At 42.3% G+C, this 23,718-nt stretch overlaps 1 protein-coding gene across 10 annotated transcripts in view; it reads right to left on the reverse strand.

Annotated features, from left to right (window-relative positions):
* The window catches only part of PTPN22 (protein tyrosine phosphatase non-receptor type 22), a 638,407-nt gene that overhangs the window by 79,190 nt on the left and 535,499 nt on the right, over positions 1-23,718 (reverse strand). For all 10 annotated transcript variants that reach the window (XM_069238710.1, XM_069238708.1, XM_069238709.1 and 7 more), the window contains 2 exons: positions 10,205-10,375; positions 7,828-7,949 (listed from right to left, as the gene is read on the reverse strand). In XM_069238710.1, the coding sequence (XP_069094811.1) occupies positions 7,828-7,949; positions 10,205-10,375 (293 nt within the window). The remainder of the gene's footprint in view (positions 1-7,827; positions 7,950-10,204; positions 10,376-23,718) is intronic.

A 23,718-nucleotide genomic window follows, 5' to 3' on the forward strand; every position in this document is an offset into this window, starting at 1 on the left:
AATATTTGTACCTAAAAGCATGCTTCACATATTTAAACTTAATTTGGTGCTGTTCAGGTTTCTTTTTTAAACATACTTTAAACATTTTCAGTTGTTTGGGACTTTGCCAGCAGTTGTAGAATGAAATACTCATACCATAGGCATGAATATGACTACATTTAGCAACTGATTGAAGAACAGAAAATGTAGTTGTCCTTCATGGGGAAATCTATGGAAAAAATAATTTGTCCAGGCTTAAAAAGTGTACTTTGCACAACAATAGATTAAGTGAGTGTTGGGACCCAAGTGTCCCCTGCATGGTAAACAGGTGTGTTTCCCCTGCCTTGAGTGCTCAACTGCATTAGAAACTGGTTTCCTGACTTTTAATGTTGGCTTTTGTGTCACAGTAATCTAGTGTGTGCACAAAGTCTTAGGTCTGTCCCTGAAAAAGCAGGGTCCAGGGCCTGGCCTGCCTGCGTCGGAGAGGGTGCAGCAAGCGTGCCATCATAGTAGACAGTGGATTACTGTCCTTATCTTGGGTGTTACACGTAAAGCTTTAGTGACAGCGTACAATACCTTGTGAATCTTAAGTGTGACCACAACGTTTTATTTGTGTCAGTGATTATGTGGGCTTCTGACCACTCTCATGTGCAAACCCAGACCTTACGCTGACAGCCCCTGTGTAAGTCGATTGCATGAACAGTGAGCCTAGTAGGACTCTATGCGTCAATCTGCGTACTGAAACCAGTGGGATTCATTTTAGATTTCCATGACTATAACATGGCAGAAGACGGAGTGCGAGGATAGCTTCCCCTGACAGTGGAAGTATTTTGCTTGCATTCCTGTGGCTGGAGAGTGGTGCACCAGACACTGAAGTGAGGAGGATAGCTACAAGGCTGCCTTTACAAATTCCATGAAGACTATGTTATCACTGATCTTCTGATTAGTTCCTTCTGAGCTCTGTCATTTCGTGAATGGCAGGGCTGAGGGGTGAGACTGCAGTTGCTGTTGTTCACAGAGTGTTTTTGGGTCAAGGTTGCACTTTTATTTGTGTTTGATGAATGCTTAAGAAAAGATGATGATGTCTGCAAGATGTTGAAAACTCACACTTCATTGTGCTCATGTTCTGGTTGCTTCTGCTCAGTCAGCCTCTTTGCTACCTGCTCTAAGAAGCAGCACTTCACATCAAGGCTGTGTCTAGAGAGCAGCCTAGGAAGGACACTTGAAAGAGAACCAACCCATCCTGCTTCTGAAGTTTAAAACAGCAAATCCATATCCTCACATGTATATAAAAGTGGTATCCAAATGAACCCTCTTTGTTACCATCCCAGGTTTTTCTTGGTCAAGGAAGGGAATGTTCTACGGCGTTCTGGAAGGGATGCTCTGTAACCAGGGCTGGTGTCTGCCTGCGAGCCAGTTTCTCAGACTTGAGGGGACATCACCTGAAATCAACATTTCCTGCTCAAAGAGCTCAGGATCTATCTATAGAGTCTAGACATCTGTCTTGCTTCTGAGAGAGGGAAGGAGTGTGCATTGCCTTTTAAGAGGAAAACATTTCTTGGAAGAGAGGCCCATGTGTTCCTAGTGAGGGGAACTATAGAGAAGGCAGATGACTCCAGAAAGTGTGCCAAGAGACCTAATCTGTGCAAAAAGTGCCTCCAGTGTATTTTCAGAGTTCATGAAGCAAGCTGTACCAAATGTACCAGTTTGGTCCAGAAAAGTAAGACTCTGCAGATCATCATGGGTTTGATCACCTACTGCGGCCAAAGCAACAAGGAGCAAATGACTAAGTCACTACTGAGTTGAGAGCTTGAGCTACCCAGGAACTGCCACTGTCTAGAGATATCAATGCAAAAAGATTTGTCCTAAAGGCCCCAGCTACCTACGCTGAGCCCCTGCTTGCAACCAATCAGGAGAGGTGCAGATGTTGCAGCAAAGACATGCCTCCTGAAATTCAGCTTGCAAGGTTATCCAGAAAGGCTACCACTGCAGCCACACAATAGGAGGCCTGCACTCCAGGACTGTTGAGAGCAGGTAAACCAAGGGTCACTGTCAAACACATCATCAGTTAGCTGACATTTTTTCCAATTCATTATGCCTCTACAAGCCACCTTGTTTATGCTTTAGTGCTTAATGGTCAGTCATATACATGTGATATGTGAGTTACAGAACCATAGGCAGGACATAGAAAAGAAAGTTGAGAGGAACAGTGGGCGGTGGTGTGTAAGGTGAGGTTCAGAAACCATATAGGGAAAAGTCCACTTATGAGCTGCAAAAGACACCAGAAATCCTACCTAAATGTGAGTGAAAGGTCAACAAGCCCTCTCGGGGATGGCTCTCTACATGAGGTTGGGTGTGGTTGCAGTGGAGTGAGTAAAGGACTTGCCAAAGATGAAAATGTGCTTTCAGGTTAAAAGGGACCGCTGCCAATGTGGATAAAACTGCAGATTCTCACACCATGAAACTGTTGGGTGGGAATGGAGCTCATCTTGGATTTCACTGAATGAAACAGTTGCAAATTAACCTTTCACCCACAACATGCATGGGAAGAAAAAAGACAGAGCGGATCAAGACAGCAGTCTAAGAAATGTGACACAATGCCATTGTGCAGAGGTTGGATGGGGGAGCGTTCAAGGGGAATACCTGTTCCAGTTGGCAGGATGGAAATAGCCTAAAGAGGTGTAGATGTTAAGCTATATGAAATGTTATTGCTGTAGACTTTTCAGAAGGCTTCATGATCCGTCATATGTAAAGAAATAAGTGTAGGCAAAAGTTTGAGTCACTGGGGAAAAGATTTAAAATCTGAGACGTTTGCAGGGTACAGAAGGCTTGATCGTACAACTGTCTTGCTCAGAGTATCCCCTTTTGAGTCTGGTGCCCAGGGAGGAACTTAGTGAGTTCAGGATGGTTCCATTTTTGTCATACCTGGAAAGGCACTCTGAAAACCATTGCTTGGAACCAGGGAATTGCAATGCAGAGGCAGTGAAGATTGCGGAGGGGAGAGTCTGGATTTAGAATCTTACTTGTGAAGCAGGATAGCTGTCACCTTCTGTGTTTTACCATGGAATGTTCCTACTGTTGTAACAGGTGTTTGACTGTGGGCTATACAATATTTAGTACTGGGATTCTGGAACTGCTGTGCATAATAAGTAAAATAAAAACTGAACAACAATTAAGCACTGCACGTTCTTAGAGTGGTGCTGCAGGAAGAAGGGTGGTCTGTGTGGCCAAGCTCACTAATTCGAGTTTTATTTGTCTATAGGAAAGAAAGTGATGAGTTCTATCAGCTCATGAGCCATAGCCAGGATATGGCAGAAAGACTAGAGGTTTTACTATTTCGTGAAACGAGCGAATGTCTAATGACGCCTTTTTGTTCTTCCCAGACATGGACATCAACTAAAAAAAACACAAATCTATTTTGCCCATTGCACCAGGGAATCACAATTATGGAGTCAGCCTGTTACTTTCTGCCAGTTAAGGAAGTTACATGGACGCAGTTACAGTCACTAATTAAGCATATAAACTTTGTTAGTTTAATAATCCTGCTCCTTAGAGCTTTTTCAAGACACATCACAAAGGCTGTAGAAAGCCTGTATCCTGGACTTCCTTTCATGAGGCTCAATAAGAGTACCAAGCAACACATATACATCAAAGAATTAATCATTGGTCAAAGTCTGTATGGAGATCCGCGGTGGGACAAGAGGTGAGGTAGAGCTGTATACAGATCTAGCGGGGCAGTGGATGTCGGAAACCCTTTTTTTATGGTTTAAGGCATGGAGATCATCAAAACTGGAACCACCACTTCTTCCAGTACTACAGGATAGAAATCTTGGAGTGATTTTTGATTCCAACCTAACATTTTAACCACACATATCAATGCTTACTTCAATGTGTATGTGCCTTCTGAGTACATTTGAAAGATCCTTCTTCTCCTGCATCCTCAAGTGTTGCAGTCTTTCGAGTCCTGATTGTATCCTGGCTGGGCTCCTGTAACTTACTACTAGCTCGTTTTCCAAAATATCTAACTCAGAAAGTACAGGCAGTTCAGAATGTGACAGCAAGTTTAATCTTTGGAATGAACCGCACATCATCTGTTTTGAAATATCCCTGCAAACTCCACTGGTTACCAGTCACCAACAGGAGCTTTTTTAGGGTGCTTTGTGTATTTCATAAAACTTTTATGACCAAAGAAATGACACTACATGTCAAAATTGCCCCTCTGACAAAGCCCCTGGCCCAGATAGAATTCCAGCTGATATATATAAAACTTTGCCCAAATTTTGGGCCCCTCTTCTGACCAATGTTTAGAGGGCTGCTATAATGGGCCCCTTGGTAGACACCTGGAGTGAGGCGATAATTGAGCCCATTTTTAAGAAGGGGGACAGAGCAGATCTGCAGTGTTATCGTTCAATCTCTCTTTTAGATAATTCTGTCAAGATTCTAGGGCAAGTGCTATTGAGTAAGTTAGAATACTGGGCTAAGGAGACCAACAGCCTATCGAAGGTCCAGTTTGGGTTTCAACCGGGGCTCAGTACAATTGAACAGACTCTCAACTTAACCCTGATAGTATAGAAATACAGCAAGGCTAAAAAAGACTGTCTCCATCTAGCCTTTATGGACTTATCCTGCGCTTTTGACACAGTTGACAGACATAAATTGTGGTCTGTCATGTCAGATATGGGAGTTGATGAAGACCTGATCTCCTCACTCAGTAGAATTCATGCCTGCACTACTGCCCACGTTCGTTTTAGCCAGGAGGGCGATCTTACTGAAGAATTCCCCTCTCTGAAGGGGTTTAGACAGGGGTGCGTGTTGGGCCCTTTTCTCTTTCTGTGCCATATGAATGGCTTAAAAGATTTTTTTTATGTAAGATGTGGAAGGACCTGCCCACTATTAATTCTCAGCCACTACCAGTATTACTCTACGTGGATGATGCAGTCCTTATCTCAAGGACAGCAAATGGCCTGCAATCCCTATGAGACACTTTTAATATTTTTATGGGAAATCTTGGCCTTAAAATTAATAGAACAAAATCATTTGTGATGAAGTGTGGTCCAAAGTCATCAAAAAGTAAAACATTTGTTTTGGAGGGTGAATAAATACTTAAGGTTCCTAATTTTACTTATCTGGGGGTCCCAATTGATGTTGATTTTAATTGGAAATGTTAATAAATGTTTGTATTTTGAAGTTTCAAAGAGCCATTGACACAGTTTTTAGGTTTACAAAGAAACTGGCACGTAAACCAGTTAAGGAAATGATGACTATTTTTAAAAGCAGATGTCTTTCAATTGCCTCATTTGGAGCTGGGGCGTGGGGTTACACGGACTGCTCAATTCTACAGGTAGTGGAAAATAAGTTTCTGAGAAGGTTGTTAGCAGTCCTTCAATCCACTCCGGCTGCTTTTTGCCATGATGAAGTGGGGTTTAGGGATATAGCCGACTATATAAGAGTACAACCTTTGCTGCTTTGGTTAAGAGTATGGCTAAATCCTGAAGCTCACTTGTGCAGATCTGTGATCAGGGACGGTTTGTCACTGATGCACTTTATGGATATCCCTTGGATTACGTAAATTCCATGTTGTCAAGCCATGAGGTAAAGGAGTTTTTCCAGGATCCCAACTCTTTGCCGGGGGTGGGTGGGGTTATACAGAGAACTAAGGATTTGTACTGACACTCTATTCACAACCAGGATTTAACTGGTAATATGTCTGGAGCTTGGGAGTGTTTGTCTCTTAAGCCATTACTTCCCAAGTTATGTCTTAGTATGATTACTTCTGAACGGCACAGGCTTTTACTCACTAAACGCCGCCTGAAGTCCATACACTTTTTATTGGCATTTCCTACTAAAGGTACCTGGTTCAAGATACTGCCCCCATGTGGCTGTGATGGTAGATCGTATCAAAGCACCTTTCATTTTATCCTTTTTTGTAATTTATACAGAGTCCCCAGAAGAAGGTTTTTACGCCCGGCCATCCTGCCTTTTCTTATTTACAGGACCTGGATAGAGAGGAGACAATAAAGGCGTCGTCATTTTATAAATGCTGCTATCCAAATTTGTAATTGCTATTAACTATTTTAAAATGTTTTTATATTTGATATTGTTATTTATTTCTATTTATGAAGGCTTTTTTATGATTATGATGTTTGTAATTGACTGTATCTTTTATGGCTCTTTTGAGCAGAATAAAGTATTTTGATGATGATGTCACTATGTCGTCACTCTTTGTTATCTATGTGCTAGTACTAACTTTGAGAACAGCTTTTCAACATCTACTTCTTATCCCTAGATATAAAAAAACTCAGAACACGAGAAAGATTGATATTGGTTACTACTTTTAAGTCCTGTAATTGAATGACTCTATTAGTGAGGCCTCAAAACAATTTTCTAAAGTTCCATAAACAACTGAAGACCTACTTAGTTTATCTTCTAATTCCATAATATCTAACTAGCCGGCCATTACCCTTTTCTGTTGCTCTTTCTATTCAAGCTATGGTATAAAAATCGCCTAACGGCATGCTACAAAAATGAATTATTCATTAACTAAATCAGTCATTCATTCAGGGAGCATTAGTTTAAGGGCAGAGGTGAACAGGATGAAGAAAAGACGGATTGGTTAACTGACAACAATTTACTAAAAATTTTTGTGTTGGGGCAACATCATTTTGTAGTCAGATGGGTAGTCCTTTGTTGAACAAACACATTGATAGCTGTCCACTTAATTTTAGACCCGGCGTTAGTCAGCACCTTTTAATTTTACTAAAATTACATGTATTATATGTATTACTTGTAGGAGCTTCAGGCAACTCTGTTGATCCATTGGTCTAATATTGTGTCTATCACATTTTTCATCCACTCACTACAGCATATGACACAGGGCAGTGGGTCAGCCCACTTCACCCATGGGTCAACATAACTGTGAGTTAGTCCTTTCACAAGGAGCACAGCCACACACAGAGTAGTTCTCATAAGTGTTCAGAACTACTATGGAAAAATGTGCTAGAACCAAACAATAAGATTTATTATTAGCTACCACTTTATATTTAGTTGGTAAGTGCCTGGTAGCTTCCCCAACAATAACGTTTTTTAAAAACCATGACAAGACAAAACAAAACAAGCATTGACACAACCAAAAGGCTGACAGCCAACGCAGACCTATTGGATTTACCAGTGGGTGTTTGAGGTTGCCAAGAGCCCTGATCTAAATCTGTCTGAAACTCAGTATTAGTATAAACGAAAACATATTTTCTTCACTATCCTCAAGTACAGCATTGCAGATGCCTAACTGTGATTTAGCTTGATCTCTATCTGGAAATGTGTTGGGGTAAAAGTTGGCATCACTCCATTCCTATATGACTTCTAGATGTTTGACGGCTAGGTGTTCTGAAAGCTGTTAGTCTGCAAACTCGTGATAAGGATGAGGTTGTGGTTGAAATGTAATTGGATGCAATAGTGACCATAGGGAGAAACATAATTTGCTGTTGGAAGATGCTGCAGGTTCTACATACCTGAAAGGAATTAAGAATATTTTAAAATAACAGTTTTATTGTTACAGTTCACCTGGTGTTAGCTATTTGATACCATGCATGTATTATTTAGTGTTTATTTAAATTAATTCTCTTCATATGAATTCTGTTAAATAATGAAAAGGCTATGGCCCATGTCTGCAAAGGATACCTGTGATAAACATGCTGTGGCGGCCCTGAGGTCGGGTGTTGGGGTTGAGTGTTGGGAGCCACAGACAACCTCACTTCACACATCCCTTTACAATAAACTATCCTGTAGAGAAGATCTTCACCAATGATATTCCTTCTTTCCCGTTTGTGCCATAGAGCGGAAAATACAGGTTACCTTGCACCGCGTAAAGCGCTTTACGGGATCCTTTGCTTGGGTTGTGGCATTTGTTTCAGGGGGTCCATGTCCGGGTGGAGGTGCAGCTGCATTATTACTTTCTTCCGGATGTATCTGCAGGTCTGTCAACGAAAAGTGACATCTTTTAGAATGAAGGGTGTTGGTGTGAGCTTTTGTTCATTTCAGTCAATCGCACTAGCAAAGCAGGAGCCGTAGAACGCAACACCATGCCCATGGTAACTCAGCCTTTGGCTACCAGAACTTAGGGCCAGATGTAGCAATTTCCGATTTTGTGAATCGGAAATTGCGAGTCGGTGCGACTCGCAATTTCCTATTCGCAAAATCGGATGCAGTACGGTGTCTCAGACACCGACTGCGAGTCGCTATGGGGTCGCAAAGACCCACCTCATTAATATTAATGAGGTGGCTCGCATTTTGAGACCCCATAGCGAGTCCCTGCACTCACAGGGATGGTGGCCTGCTGAAGTCAGCAGACCTCCATGTCTGTGACTGCTTTTTAAATAAAGCAGTTTTTTAAATTTATTTTGCAGCCCGTTTTCCTTAAATGAAAACGAGTTGCAAAATAAACAAAAAAACGAAACCTTTTGGTTTCGGTTTTTCAGAGTAGGCAGCGGTCCATTGGAGTTTGCACCATGCAAAATGTTTTTTACATCTGGCCCTTAGAGCCCTGTGGCCAGCACTGACCATGCTTCTGACAGTTTCAAGTCCCACAAAAATAGCTTTTCATCTGCTCAGAGGCACATTATTTGTATTCATTCTTGTTCAGACAATGGAAACGTGTTTTAAGTGTATGTCCACTAACTGGCAATAGTACAAGCCTAGGCGAAAAAAATGAACTCACACCGTTGTTTGTATCCAAATGATGATTTTATTGATCATCTTAGATGCCTCTAATTTAAAATATGCTCTGGAAATTTGGGAATAAAGGGCAATGAAGTGTACCTCTAGTAATTCAACATCTAGGTTCCTTGTTAAAGCTGGGACGTTTCATGAGCAGAGAACTGGCAACGAATCCTATCACAGTGAACTTTTCTGCCTTTTTATTTTCGGAATTCAACCTTCACTTGTCGTTGACTTTGACTCTAGCGTTAAAATGACCCACGAACCTCCCTCCAGCTTTCTAACCTACAGCAAGTTGTGACTGATCAAAACTTACTGAAGGTTTTTTCTAGGTTTATTTACTGCAAAAGAAAGAATGATCATCTGTAGGAACTGGTAGACCGGATATACTATCATACTGGTAGCAAAATGCAGTCGCAAACTGCACACTGAAGTTTTGCAACCAGAATTTGGTTTTGTGAAGCAAACTATATACTGTTAGGTTGCTTTACAAAATCAAGAGTTGCAGAAGATAGCAGAACGACCTGCCTAATGAATATGAGTGTTTGCATTTTGAAATTAAAAACATTTTGTTTAAGTTTTCCATTTGGGAAAACTTCAGGGGAGGCAGGCAGTGGTCCCCTGAACATTTTATTTGGTGACACTGTTCAGAGCGAGCCAGTTCAGTAGCCTAAGGCATTATTCGTACAATCCCTACTCCTAACTTTCCCTTCATAGTCAAGATAATCTCAAAAGCTATAGGCAGCATACTGCAGCAAATCACGGTCCCTTCCCACCCAACAGAACCAAGTAAATTAGGCTCGTGATCCAGGTACAGAACAGACACAGGCATGGTCTGAAGTGGTGAGCGAGTTGTACTTGTCCTGAGAGGCAGGTGAATACTGGTGTAACTGCTTAGAAGACTTCAGCATCCTGAGCTACAGTGTAGTCCTAAACATTCTGCCCGAACAGATGGAGAATGTTAACACGGTCCTGTATTTCTTCCCCTTGACCTTCAACGGACCTGATTCACATGCACAAGGTCAAGTCTGGCTCTGTAGCGTTCCATTAAACACTTGTCCTGTTGAGAGTATCCCAGGGTACAAACAGTGGTGCATTCATCTGTTTTTTAAGGAGGCATGAATCAATAACAGCTAATACTGAGACTTAATGATCTCATCTCTAACATAGGTTGAAAACAATTAGCTGTCTAAGTCAACCTAAGAGATTTGTAAACGACAAACCAAGCCAGAACGATTGCACATTTCATCATACTCACACCTACCAGGACGTATTGTCTGATCATCTGTATAGCCATCCATTACACCAACCAACACCTCTAACAAAACACACTACCCACATTCAACTAAGAGAGGCCTAATTTTCAGTCTGTTTCATCAGGAAGGAAGTGCATAGACTGCTGATAGATGCACTTGCCATCTCCAGTCTGGACTACAAACACCCACTGCTCTTCATGTGTTCCGTTTAGATATAGTACAACTCGTGTCTAAGCACAACTAAAAAGACAACCACTCACGGTTCTCTGGCTCGGGGATCATGAATGACTCTGGGGTCCTTTCAGGCAGTTCCTCCGCCACTGACTCTAAGCGGGGCCTTTCAGGAATTTCCTCAGCCAGCAGGAAGGACTCCTGTGTCCTTTCAGGAAGTGGAGGAGGGGAAGGCGAAGATTCTCTCTGCTTTCCTAATACTGTAAAGAAATGAGAGATAAGAAACATCAAACTCCCAACAGAAGTGGAGAAAACGTTTGCTGTTTTATCTGCCTCTTGCTGCAGTGTTTTTCCCCCTAGTCTGCATGTATTACATTAATGAAAAAATATTTCCTGTATGATCGAAGTATTTATTGTTCGCACGATATATTTTTTAGTAGAGACAAGGAGGTCTGATTTTCTCAAGCAGAAATATGGACCTGATTTGCTCTGTTAGGGGAGATGGATAGTGTGTAAGTCCTCTGGTAGTTTTTTGGGCTAGATTTGTCAAACAGTACTAACTGTCCCTGGCTCCTTTTCAATAACTGAGTCTTTAGGAAGAGAAGGCCCATTCAGTACAGTTTTACAACACTTCCATCAATGCATTGGAGTTCATTGAGGAAGAATATGACACCCTCTCAATACAGCATGGCCTGGTGCACCTTCCCATGGCATGGCATGGCCTGGTCCATTTCCCTATGAGAAGTCCTCAAAACAGTTGAACATGTTTGTTTTCATGTGATACCCACAGGTATTTTAAAAGATGGATGCAGTAGAGCTTCATGGCTTCACTATAAGATAGTGTGCACAAAAACCTGGGTACTCCCCATTGGCATTCCCAGACAAAAGCAAATGGAAATCCCAGAAGGATGAACTGTTTAGCACTATTCTGCATGCTTGGCACACGGACACCTGAACCCCCCTTTAAAGACATTAACACTGACTAAACAATTACAAATTCATGTCGAAAATATACCTGGTAGTTGTTTTTGAACATCAGAGGGTATCCACAACCACTTACAGGCAGCCATTATTCATATTTTGCACAATGTCCAAGCTATGAATATTCCCAGGTTCTATGACTTGTAATCGGTTTTAGTAATTGTCCTCTACGGAACCTTTAGAAACAGTTTAATTGTGTTGTTTTATTAGATGTAATTCATAAGAACAATGCACTGAATGAGGTTTTAAATATATAGATGATTTTATGTTTGCTTGTAATTCTTTTTATATAAAAAAACTTCTGTGATAATGTTATGTAACATTTACTATCTGAGTAAATAATAATTTAGAGTTAAGGATGCATGGCCCTTCCTCTCATTTAATGAAATCCACAACAAGCTGTGTCATTGTATGAGAAGCACTGCATTTTAGGGTATAGCTTTGAAAATAAGGTAGTGGTTACTCAAGCTAAGGCTAGGGGGTTGCCTAATCCAACAAACATTAGCAAAACCAGTAAGTCCAGTTTTAATTTGATAATGCATGCAAACAAAGGCTTGCATCAATGCACACAGACGATGTGTGCCATGTCTCTGTGCAAACTGGTTTCATTCTGTGCCTTTCAATATATGTCTTATTTTTATTCCTCAGTGTAGAGCCACCATGGTACTGGATATTTAAGAACCCTGTGTCATACCTGAATATGTCTTTTCAGTATCTGGATGTTGGAAAATGACCCTCTCTGAAGGGTCACCCCAAACATCATGCTTTCCTCCTCTCCTTTTTCTGTCCCATTTTTGTTGTGTTTAGGACTCTGAGCAGTATACCACTGCTAACCAGTGCTAAAGTGCATGTGTGCTCTCCTCTAAACATGGTAACATACCCAATTGGCCTATTTGAAAAGTGCACTACATGTGCCCAGGGCCTGTAAATGAAATGCTACTAGTGGGACTGTAGCACTGGTTGAGCCTCTCATTTAAGTTTTCCCTTAACCATGCCAAAGGCCTGTGTGTGCAGTTTTAAACTGCAATGTCAACCTCACAAGTTAAGCCTTTTGTCAGACCTGAATCTTCGTTTTTAATACATATGTCACCCGTAAGGTAGGCTCTGAAAGGCCCTTGGGCAGATTGCAGTGTATTTAAAAAGATGGACATATGCCTTTATGTTTTACTTGTTTTAGTATTGGAAATATCTTAAATTCGTTTTTCACTACTCTAAGGCCTATCTCTCCCATAGTATAACATTGAGATTACCTTATTGTATTGTATAACTGTAATTTCCAATTGGGAAGAGATGGACCTCCAAATTTAGCGTCTCTGTAATCACAATTTAAAACCACAACTTATGGTGAAGTCGGATTTTCAATTATAATTATCAAAGTGTAAAAGTTGGCATATTCTTACTTTAACCTTTTGGTGCCTTTTGTGTATCTCCAATCTAAGTCTGAGGTGGGTTAACAGCTGGGCCTGTGCATTCACTCTAGACAGCCAGACTCAAAGGGAAGCTTAGGTGTGACTGATGGGCCATCCACAGGCTGAGGCGCCATCCTGTCGAGGAAGGGGAGGGGCTGACACATACCTGAATGGGCAGTGTCCTGCCCTACACAAAGGATTGCATAGCCCCCTTTAGTGAGTCTGGAGCCAGGGGAGGAAGGGAAGACCTCAGTACACTTCAAAGACCTTTCTTTGAAGTCTCCCCCACTTCAAAGGCCCAACTGGGTGTAAGTAGTGGACCTCTGACACCACCACAACTCAGTACACTTCTGAACCTGTGGATACTCTGCCAGGAAGGAGGAATGCTGTGCTGCTGAAAGGACTTTCACTCTGCTGTACTCCTGCTGTGCTGACCTGCTGCCCCCCTTGTCTGGTAGTGAGAATTATTGGACCTGGATCTCTCCAATTCAGAACTAAAGGGACTCCAAGGGCTTGCTGGCTTGCATTCTGTTCTTCTGAAGTGTCAGAGACACAAAACTTCCAATACACCTCAACCAGCTCCTGCCCCCAAGGGGCACCTCTCCAATCCTGGGCCAGGTGAAGTGGTTTTTGGCTGCTGAAATCAAGCGTTTGAGTTCTTTGAGATCACAAACGTGCCCAATGTTGATGGATCTGCGTCACTTGCCCTCAGAATCCGTGTGAGTTTCCTCAAGTTTGTCTCATCGCACATCAAGCATCACCCCTCATGACTGCAGGGCTTCAGCCCTCCCATCCGCGATGCCTAACCAACTCTTTGTGCCCGCGGACCACCACCAGCAATGCTCTCCTTGTTCCCGGCAAACTTCTTTCCAGCAGGACGTGTCTGGGACTGTATCTGACCCATGCCCCATTGTGGTCAGCCTCAACTTTTGGTTTTAACCTAGTCTCGCACGACCAGATATCCCTGGTTGGCACTTTATGCTTTTAAGCAATAAATTGCATTTAAATTTTTATCTTTAAAGATTAATATCTCGACTTCTCTGTATTGGATTTTTGTCATTTTGGTCTTGTTTTGCTCATAGATTTAAGCTCTGTTATTCTAGCCAGGTGTGCTGTTTTCACTGTGTTACTGTTTGAAGTGTTGCACAAATACTTTACATATTGGCTTTTAAGTTACACCTGCCTGCTCTGTGCCTGCTCTGTGCTAGACTACCACAGGATGAACACAGGTTAATTTAGATTGTGCATCTAATTTACCCTGACCAGAATTGTGGTTCCTGCTTGGACAGGGTGCATACCTTTGCCAACCTTCCCCCCACCCCCTGATTTCTAACACTGGATCTCTCTCAGTAGCTGGGTCTCTCAGCCAAAACATGACTTATTTATATTGAGAATACAGGCAACACTTTTTGGGCCTTTTTTGGATAGTGTTCTGATTTCGTAATTCAGGTGTTCCTGTTGTTAAAACAATAGATGATATCTTGGGATTTGGAACAGAGGTCAAGAACTTAGACTTGTCATGTTAAATAATACCACTTTCGACAATACATTTATTTTCCACACCAATAGATTATTTTCAATTTACTCACTTAAAAATGTCAACCCTTGCAGTTGATGGTCGCTTTTATAGGGGTACTTCTGTACAAAAATCGTTACACTATCAGGAAAGTGCAACATCATCATAAATATAGTCAATTAAAGAGCACGTGCTAGCACCAAACCAGGTTCTTGTGGCAAAATACCTATTTTTGAGCACCAATTTACATGGTTCAAAAGATCATTTCAGTATCCCCAATATTATATTGTCCCATTCATCATGGTGGCACTTAGTGAATCTGGGTTCTGGTATGAGCATTCTTGAAGCCACCACTCATGCTGTAGACCTAGCAGTCAGCAAACAAGCACTAAAACTTCAAGACCAAAAACATGGATCGTCCATAATAGGCTTCAAATACAGACTGTATACTGTTTGTTGTTCTTGCCAAGTAACAGGAATTCTGTCTTTGTTGCGTTTAAGCTTCAGGTAAGCATTGAACTTCCAGGTCTGAATGGCGTGCAGCCTTTGTCTGAAGCACTAGTTATCTGAAGAAGAGATTTTCAAGTAGATTTGTGCATCACCTGCTTTGTGGTCAGTCATCTGTTTTTGTGCTATCGACCATATCCCATTCTGGACAATTATAGATTTCTTCTCACTGTTATAACCTCATATTTTTGAGTGTGGATGGGTTATATTGCTCTGACTTCCACTGTGTAAGTTTTCTTTAGCAGGAGACGGATTGTACCTCCATTGTTTCAGATAGTGTTTTGTGGACAGTCCTGACTGTTGATAGCTGGTTTACTAGTGACGAACATCTAGGCTGGTTGCAGTTAACAGGGGGCCCTCCTCTGCACTATGATTGTTACAGGTATGCCTCTTTGTAGGTGACTTACAGTTCTTTATGTGTAAACATATTGCTGTTAGTACCCAAATATTTGACAGCACAGCTTTTTATTTTACTGATAATAATGGTTCAGTTACTGTGACAGAAATAAGCTCCATCAGTGGACAAGGGCATTCTCCAGGCCTTTGTCCCTAGATGTTTCATGCATGGATACAGTGGTTAACTTTGAAGCTTATCTCCAATTAAAAGATGCTGCCTAACATCCCTTGCCTGTAATGCTGCAACCATTTTCGTGACTGTGTGCCATGACAGCAATTACCAACACCTGTAATATTTCGTGGCAATAACATTACAGCGTCACTATAAGCATATTGGAAGTCCTTTTTTATTATCTCATTAAACGGACAGCTCCACTGTCGAGAAGTGCCACTAACTGGCCCTTCCACTGACACCGTCTGGGTGGTCTCATGGCCACACTGTTTGTGTCTGTGAGGTCAGTGAGGGCAATGAAGGAACAAACCGGCCTTGGAAATACAGAGCCATGCTAATGTCCATGTCCCACCTTGTCAGTCTAGCTGCAACTGTCAGTCTGCTCTTGCTGTCACTTCAATGGCGAACCCAGATGCTCTGATTCATCAGGGGACCAGAGGCTTGGCTACAGGCAACACCACGATCAACACATGCAAGATGAGTGAAACCAGGTAGGGACAGGCATGAGCGTCTATGGCTTATTCAAGCTAAGCCCATCTTTGAAGATATAAGTGGAACAAGGTGCAGTACGACTAGTGCTGAGGCCGATTCTGAAGGAAGTCTCTCTCTTTTAAGATTCACAGGGAATGCAGTGTGATGAATGGTGTCCTGGCATTGCCTCATTTCAGTGTCTATAAAATTGACGCATGGATGACTAAGGATTCCCTTTGTCTCCCTTCCGCGACTACTGTCCCTGTCCCCAAAAGTGAGTACCGCATTCACCGCCAGTAAACACTAGAACAAATTTGACCTGATGCAAAGAGAGTATTTCGTATAATTAGCACAACCAAGAGACTGTGACAAAGAGGTTAAGGTGGAGATGTTCCATTCGTCCTATTGCTTACTTTTAAATGTCATTGCTCCAAGCCTTTTCACCTTCCTCGGTTTCCCTATCTTGTGAAGTGAGAGCCTCCTATCAAGATTGCTTGCTTAATAGACTAAACAGAATACGGTGAGGAGTTTACCCAAAAAAATTAGTTAAAAATGGCTATCTGTGAAGAACATTTATTTCCTAAGAGGCAATTAAGAGTTGCCTTTCTCACGATAGAGATCTCACCTCATAGAATAAGAATTGTGACAATGAAGATAAACCGTAAGTAATTTATGTATTTTATGGTCGAGCGTGCAAGCGCTCTGACGTGTTGTAATCTATCTGTGGCATTTTAACCTGGCCACTGCACGACCATCACTATCACTCGTTCATAGGCTTACCTTTCAAAAATCCTTTGTTACCGGTGGTAAATGCTTTACGTTTGGCCCTCCTTGGGGCAGTTTTGTTACCGCCTTCACCATCGACCCTGCTATATGGATAATTGCATGTTTGCCGATACGTTTGACTGCGAGTGAACTTCTTTTTCCTTTTGTGTCTCTCCTTCGTGCTCACGCTCATGGCTGCCGTCGCGCTTTGAATTGGCTTGCTTATGTCAACTGTTTTACTTTATTTATCAGGCAAGGAAAGTCCAGTTAGCACTTTACAATGCTAATAGTTCTAACTCGAGCAAATGCGAGACCCATTACATTGCAAATGCTTGTTTCTTAAGTTCACTGTAAAAAGTAACAGTTTTGGGGTCGGATTTCTTTAAACAATATGTAACGTAAAATTATTTACAAGCAAAATTTAAGTGACATATTTTTGCAATGGATTCCCGATACACGGATACATATTATGGAGCAAAGAGGTTTTTGTGACACGGATCCGAGCAAAATCAGTTTGCCTCTTTCCCTATTATGCAAGAAGTGCAGAAAAAGCCACACATATTATTGTCAATGTTCAGGCTCTTTCATCACGTCGTCCTCACAAGTGTTTACTGGACTGTTTAATATTTGACAGTGAAGATGCTCTCATCAGCTCCAGGAAGTTTTGGTCGAGTGCAAACCTTTGCATGAGACAGCTGGCGAAACTGAGATGCTCCTTAACATTTCCGAATTTGCTCACAGAAAAAAATAGTATTAATCAGGCGCACTACCTGTCTGATGAAAAGAAGTATGTATTTTAACCTGTCGCTCGTTTTCAGAAGTTCCTAACTTTAAATCTGAAGAGAAAAACGAATGATTTCTTACTTACGTTGCGTAAACATATGTAATATATTTTCATAAATCGAGATAGTAAAGAAAGAGTCAGAATTACTAGAACATTTATTGGCATCATACACTTTCATGAACAATTCGTCTGTATTCTTGGTGCTGTATAGGGGCATTTTCAACCTGAGTGAAAAGCACTCTGTATTGACACAGTTTAGAAATAGCATGATTACTGATGGAAGCGACTTATAATAGTGTCGTCATTGTTTTGGAAAACATCGTCTTTTTGTTTACAATTCTTTTACAATGCTACCATCTTGTGGCTAAATAAAGAACCTTTTTTATAACTAGTTTTGTTTACATCTGGCGTTTACTAAGTCGTTAGAAGAGAAGTGAATCAGAGTGCTTGTGGGATGATGGAGGCTCCATGTCTATAGTCAGTGACCTAAGAATATCGTTTGGGCTGCTTGTAGACTGTGATTGGCCTTGGAAGGGGAAGAGTGCTCTGCGTCAGCAGCTGTCCCTTATAAAGAGAAGATCATTATGGAAGGAGGCTGTTCATCAGGATCATTTAGCAGGGTTGTGCTAGAAAAGATGCAAGTGTAGGTACTCTTTTCCCCTTGATTCTTGGTGGTTCAAATCTTAGGGGGTTGGTGCTGCGTAAGGATCGGTTTCCGCCTGAGATGGTCAAACTGCATGCTAGGCATTTAGGAGTACCAGTGTGAATGCTTTAGGAGTTAAACAGGCTATTTTAAGAGTGCCTCTGCCTTCAACAGGGAGTCACTGGAGCGGTATGAGAAAAGGAGTTATGTGGTCAAATCATTTTGGTCTGGTAATCACCCTTGCTGAGCATTGAGGGTTGCCCTAAGCTGCCTGGGGCGTGTTTTCGGTATACCAGTTAGGACAGCACTACCATAGTCAAGTTTGGATACTACCAAGGCTTGCACTGCATTCTTGAGATCTTGGGGTGGGATGAATGGTTTGATCTCCTTCATGCAGGAGGATAGGATGATAAAGAGCACCTCGGGTGTAGGTATTGATGTTGATAAGGCTCCAATAGAAAATTAGAAAATCAAGAATCATAATACTAATCATTAACGTGAATGAGTCACTAGGTCTAAAATGTGTTGTTGCTTGAATGTGTAAAAGCATGCTCTAACCCGTGCTGTATGTTGCCAGTCTAGCACATTGTTTTTTAGTAACTGTTTCTTTAATTACCTTTTCTTGACTTGTAAAATGACAACTTTTCTTAAAACAGTAGAACCAGTATTACTTACACTCTTACCCACCGACTAAACCGCTTTGGAATGCACTGATGTGTATTTAAAAATTAACTTTTAGCCATATTATTGAAACATTAACATTACATAAATGATGGGAATAGAGTGGGTGTTAAACCTATGTACATAAAGTTGTTCTTACAGAAGCAAGAGGTGTATAGGAAAGCACGTATATGCATCCGATCCATGGTGCTACGCCTAGAGTTGGCAAACGGAGTGGGAAACGCAGAGAGGGCACAACAATGGGACAATCTGATAGACCGTATGAAACACCCAATAGGCAACTACCAGGACCAGGACATCTCTACAGAGGAATCAGACTCAACTGAAAACAATAACACAGGCTAGCAAACAGCCTTTCCCTATGCCAGATAATAAACAATCGATAGCAAGTACCTAAGTGACAGCGCCTAAAGGAAAGGAGCACAGGAATCCAGCCTGAACAACTGTGGGGGTAGGAGGGAGGGAGAGAAAGGAATCATAATTAAAGATTTGTAAGTAAAAAACAAAACAATAAAAATATATAAAAAAAAATGAATGTATCCGATCCACGCCATCCAACAAGACGATGCATTGTCTACTGTTGCAACATCTAAAGAATTTCATAATATTGTTTATAATTGTATCAATAGAAATAATTATAAAATGTTTCCTAGGGAATGAGAAGGGGCAGATCTTCTAGAAAGGACCGATCAGAGGGACCCCGATCGACTTGACTGACTGATCGAGAGAGACTGAGATGACCACTATTACTGACCACTAATTCTTACCACTGCTGCTATTGAAGATGAGAGGATAGGTAATTAGTGAGCATTCATTGAATAATATAAATGGTGTGAAGGGATAGTTTATAGAGACCGTTCTGATCTTATTAACTTGAAGGAGTAGGATCAAGCTTAGAAACGCTTGTGGGAACTGTTCAATTGCGAGCTGTTAGATACATCAGAGTTATTCATTCTGCTGCACAGATTCTATTAAGTCTTCGAGAGAGTTGCTGAATTCTTTCAGGATAGTATGAGACAGATAACCGTGAGAATCTTAGAAAACGTAACAGACTGAAAGTTCCATTCTAACTTTCCCAGACGAAGAAGACTCAAATATTCAGTTGTACTACAATTATGAGGTGAAGACGAATGGAGTAGGAACAGATTCAGGACACTCATCATGTATGTATCTGTAACTTGAGATTTTTGATCAATAAAAACTATATTAATTCTTCAAGAAATTATTTAAAACGTTTTATAACTCTCTTTATTGACTATAAATAATTAGGTGTCAATTAAGTGATTGTTATTGCAGCTTAAGAAAAACTTCAGCCACGCTCAGATAAAGATCCATATTGAGGGTTCAGTTGAAGTATTTAATGGGAGGGTGAGAGTTGTGCACCCAGCAGTAATTTCTGGTAGCAGAGCGATAGCTGAGTGCTAGGGATAAAAATAAGCTGCAAAATATTAAAAAGAGGTTAAGGACTAGGTGTAGGAGGCTGGACTGGCTTGTAGTGAGTACCAAGGGGTACTTGCACCTTGCACCAGGCCCAGTTATCCCTTATTAGTGTATAGGGTGTCTAGCAGCTTAGGCTGATAGATAATGGTAGCTTAGCAGAGCAGCTTAGGCTGAACTAGGAGACGTGTGAAGCTACTACAGTACCACCTAGTGTCATATGCACAATATCACAAGAAAACACAATACACAGTTATACTAAAAATAAAGGTACTTTATTTTTATGACAATATGCCAAAGTATCTTAGAGTGTACCCTCAGTGAGAGGATAGGAAAAATAAACAAGATATATATACACAATAGCAAAAATATGCAGTATAGTCTTAGAAAACAGTGCAAACAATGTATAGTTACAATAGGATGCAATGGGGAAACATAGGGATAGGGGCAACACAAACCATATACTCCAAAAGTGGAATGCGAACCACGAATGGACCCCAAACCTATGTGACCTTGTAGAGGGTCGCTGGGACTATTAGAAAATAGTGAGAGTTAGAAAAATAACCCTCCCCAAGACCCTGAAAAGTGAGTGCAAAGTGCACTAAAGTTCCCCTAAGGACAAAGAAGTCGTGTTAGAGGAATAATGCAGGAAAGACACAAACCAGCAATGCAACAACTGTGGATTTCCAATCTAGGGTACCTGTGGAACAAGGGGACCAAGTCCAAAAGTCACAAGCAAGTCGGAGATGGGCAGATGCCCAGGAAATGCCAGCTGCGGGTGCAAAGAAGCTTCTACTGGACAGAAGAAGCTGAGGTTTCTGCAGGAACGAAAAGGGCTAGAGACTTCTCCTTTGGTGGACGGATCCCTCTCGCCGTGGAGAGTCGTGCAGAAGTGTTTTCCCGCCGAAAGAACGCCAACAAGCCTTGCTAGCTGCAAATCGTGCAGTTAGCGTTTTTGGACGCTGCTGAGGCCCAGGAGGGACCAGGAGGTCGCAAATTGGACCAGCAGAGAGAGGGGACGTCGAGCAAGACAAGGAGCCCTCTCTGAAGCAGGTAGCACCCAGAGAAGTGCCAGAAATAGGCACTACGAGGATGCGTGAAACGGTGCTCACCGAAGTTGCACAAAGGAGTCCCACGTCGCCGGAGACCAACTTAGAAAGTCGTGCAATGCAGGTTAGAGTGCCGTGGACCCAGGCTTGGCTGTGCACAAAGGATTTCCGCCAGAAGTGCACAGGGGCCGGAGTAGCTGCAAAGTCGCGGTTCCCAGCAATGCAGCCCAGCGAGGTGAGGCAAGGACTTACCTCCACCAAACTTGGACTGAAGAGTCACTGGACTGTGGGGGTCACTTGGACAGAGTCGCTGGATTCGAGGGACCTCGCTCGTCGTGCTGAGAGGAGACCCAAGGGACCGGTAATGCAGCTTTTTGGTGCCTGCGGTTGCAGGGGGAAGATTCCGTCAACCCACAGGAGATTTCTTCGGAGCTTCTGGTGCAGAGAGGAGGCAGACTACCCCCACAGCATGCACAAGCAGGAAAACAGTCGAGAAGGCGGCAGGATCAGCGTTACAGAGTTGCAGTAGTCGTCTTTGCTACTATGTTGCAGGTTTGCAGGCTTCCAGCGCGGTCAGCAGGCGATTCCTTATCAGAAGGTGAAGAGAGAGATGCAGAGGAACTCGGCTGAGCTCATGCATTCGTTATCTAAAGTTTCCCCAGAGACAGAGACCCTAAATAGCCAGAAAAGAGGGTTTGGCTACTTAGGAGAGAGGATAGGCTACTAACACCTGAAGGAGCCTATCAGAAGGAGTCTCTGACGTCACCTGGTGGCACTGGCCACTCAGAGCAGTCCAGTGTGCCAGCAGCACCTCTGTTTCCAAGATGGCAGAGGTCTGGAGCACACTGGAGGAGCTCTGGACACCTCCCAGGGGAGGTGCAGGTCAGGGGAGTGGTCACTCCCCTTTCCTTTGTCCAGTTTCGCGCCAGAGCAGGGCTAAGGGGTCCCCTGAACCGGTGTAGACTGGCTTATGCAGAATTGGGCACCTCTGTGCCCAACAAAGCATTTCCAGAGGCTGGGGGAGGCTACTCCTCCCCTGCCTTCACACTATTTTCCAAAGGGAGAGGGTGTCACACCCTCTCTCAGAGGAAGTTCTTTGTTCTGCCATCCTGGGCCAGGCCTGGCTGGACCCCAGGAGGGCAGATGCCTGTCTGAGGGGTTGGCAGCAGCAGCAGCTGCAGTGAAACCCCAGGAAGGGCAGTTTGGCAGTACCAGGGTCTGTGCTACAGACCACTGGGATCATGGGATTGTGCCAACTATGCCAGGATGGTATAGAGGGGGCAATTCCATGATCATAGACATGTTACATGGCCATATTCGGAGTTACCATTGTGAAGCTACATATAGGTAGTGACCTATATGTAGTGCACGCGTGTAATGGTGTCCCCGCACTCACAAAGTTCAGGGAATTGGCTCTGAACAATGTGGGGGCACCTTGGCTAGTGCCAGGGTGCCCACACACTAAGTAACTTTGCACCTAACCTTTACCAGGTAAAGGTTAGACATATAGGTGACTTATAAGTTACTTAAGTGCAGTGTAAAATGGCTGTGAAATAACGTGGACGTTATTTCACTCAGGCTGCAGTGGCAGGCCTGTGTAAGAATTGTCAGAGCTCCCTATGGGTGGCAAAAGAAATGCTGCAGCCCATAGGGATCTCCTGGAACCCCAATACCCTGGGTACCTCAGTACCATATACTAGGGAATTATAAGGGTGTTCCAGTAAGCCAATGTAAATTGGTAAAAATGGTCACTAGCCTGTCAGTGACAATTTGGAAAGAAATGAGAGAGCATAACCACTGAGGTTCTGATTAGCAGAGCCTCAGTGAGACAGTTAGTCACTACACAGGTAACACATTCAGGCACACTTATGAGCACTGGGGCCCTGGGTTACCAGGGTCCCAGTGACACATACAACTAAAACAACATATATACAGTGAAAAATGGGGGTAACATGCCAGGCAAGATGGTACTTTCCTACACTAGGTAAGAGATAGAATAGAATAATGCTCAAAGTCTGATTTTGGGGAGCAGATTAAGAAGTGGTCAGTGGTGGTCACAAGTGGCAGTTGCTGAGTCGAAGAAGACTTTCAATGGACATAAGTATCAATAGGGCTGTTGCGTCGATGAGTACAGAACTCTTTGAATGATTGTTTGTTTTAAAAAGGCAAAAGGTTATCGGACTAAGAAATAGTCCAAGATCCTGGGATAGATAAAAGAAAAATAGAGTTATATGTCTGCTAATGTGAAGTGTAAATTGTGAGACATAGTTGATTACACAAATATAGGGAATTAATGTCTTTTGTGTGGATGTACTAACTGGAATTGGTGATTGGGGAACCTGATGCACAAAGGGGACTTTTCGCTAATTGGGTGATTTCTTGCAGGTCGAGAACTCATTCGAATGAATTGTGAATTAACTTGGTAAGCTTCTTTTTTTAAGAAGAGTGTTACTCAGATATATTGAGAGACTATTGTATAAATATCTTCAGAAGCAGCAGACAAAGATTGAGTAAACTTTGTATATTTAGTGTTTTTCTGTTAAGAACAGAGAACAAAGAAAAATTATGAAGGAGGGGCAGCTGATGCAGAGAGTAAGTTGTGACGTAGTGGGCTGCTTCGCTGTTATTGGTTGGTTGGTGAAGGTTCGCAGTGGGATTGGTGGAAGTTCGATGGAGACGATACACTGTTCCTGATTATTATAATTAACCTAAGTTTTAACCTAATTAAGATTTGAAATCGGTAAGAGGAGACGTGGTGATTCCGATTAGAGAGAGAGAGAGAGAGAAGAAAG

Source organism: Pleurodeles waltl, chromosome 6 (genome assembly GCF_031143425.1).
Source record: "Pleurodeles waltl isolate 20211129_DDA chromosome 6, aPleWal1.hap1.20221129, whole genome shotgun sequence".
Lineage (NCBI taxonomy): Eukaryota > Metazoa > Chordata > Amphibia > Caudata > Salamandridae > Pleurodeles > Pleurodeles waltl.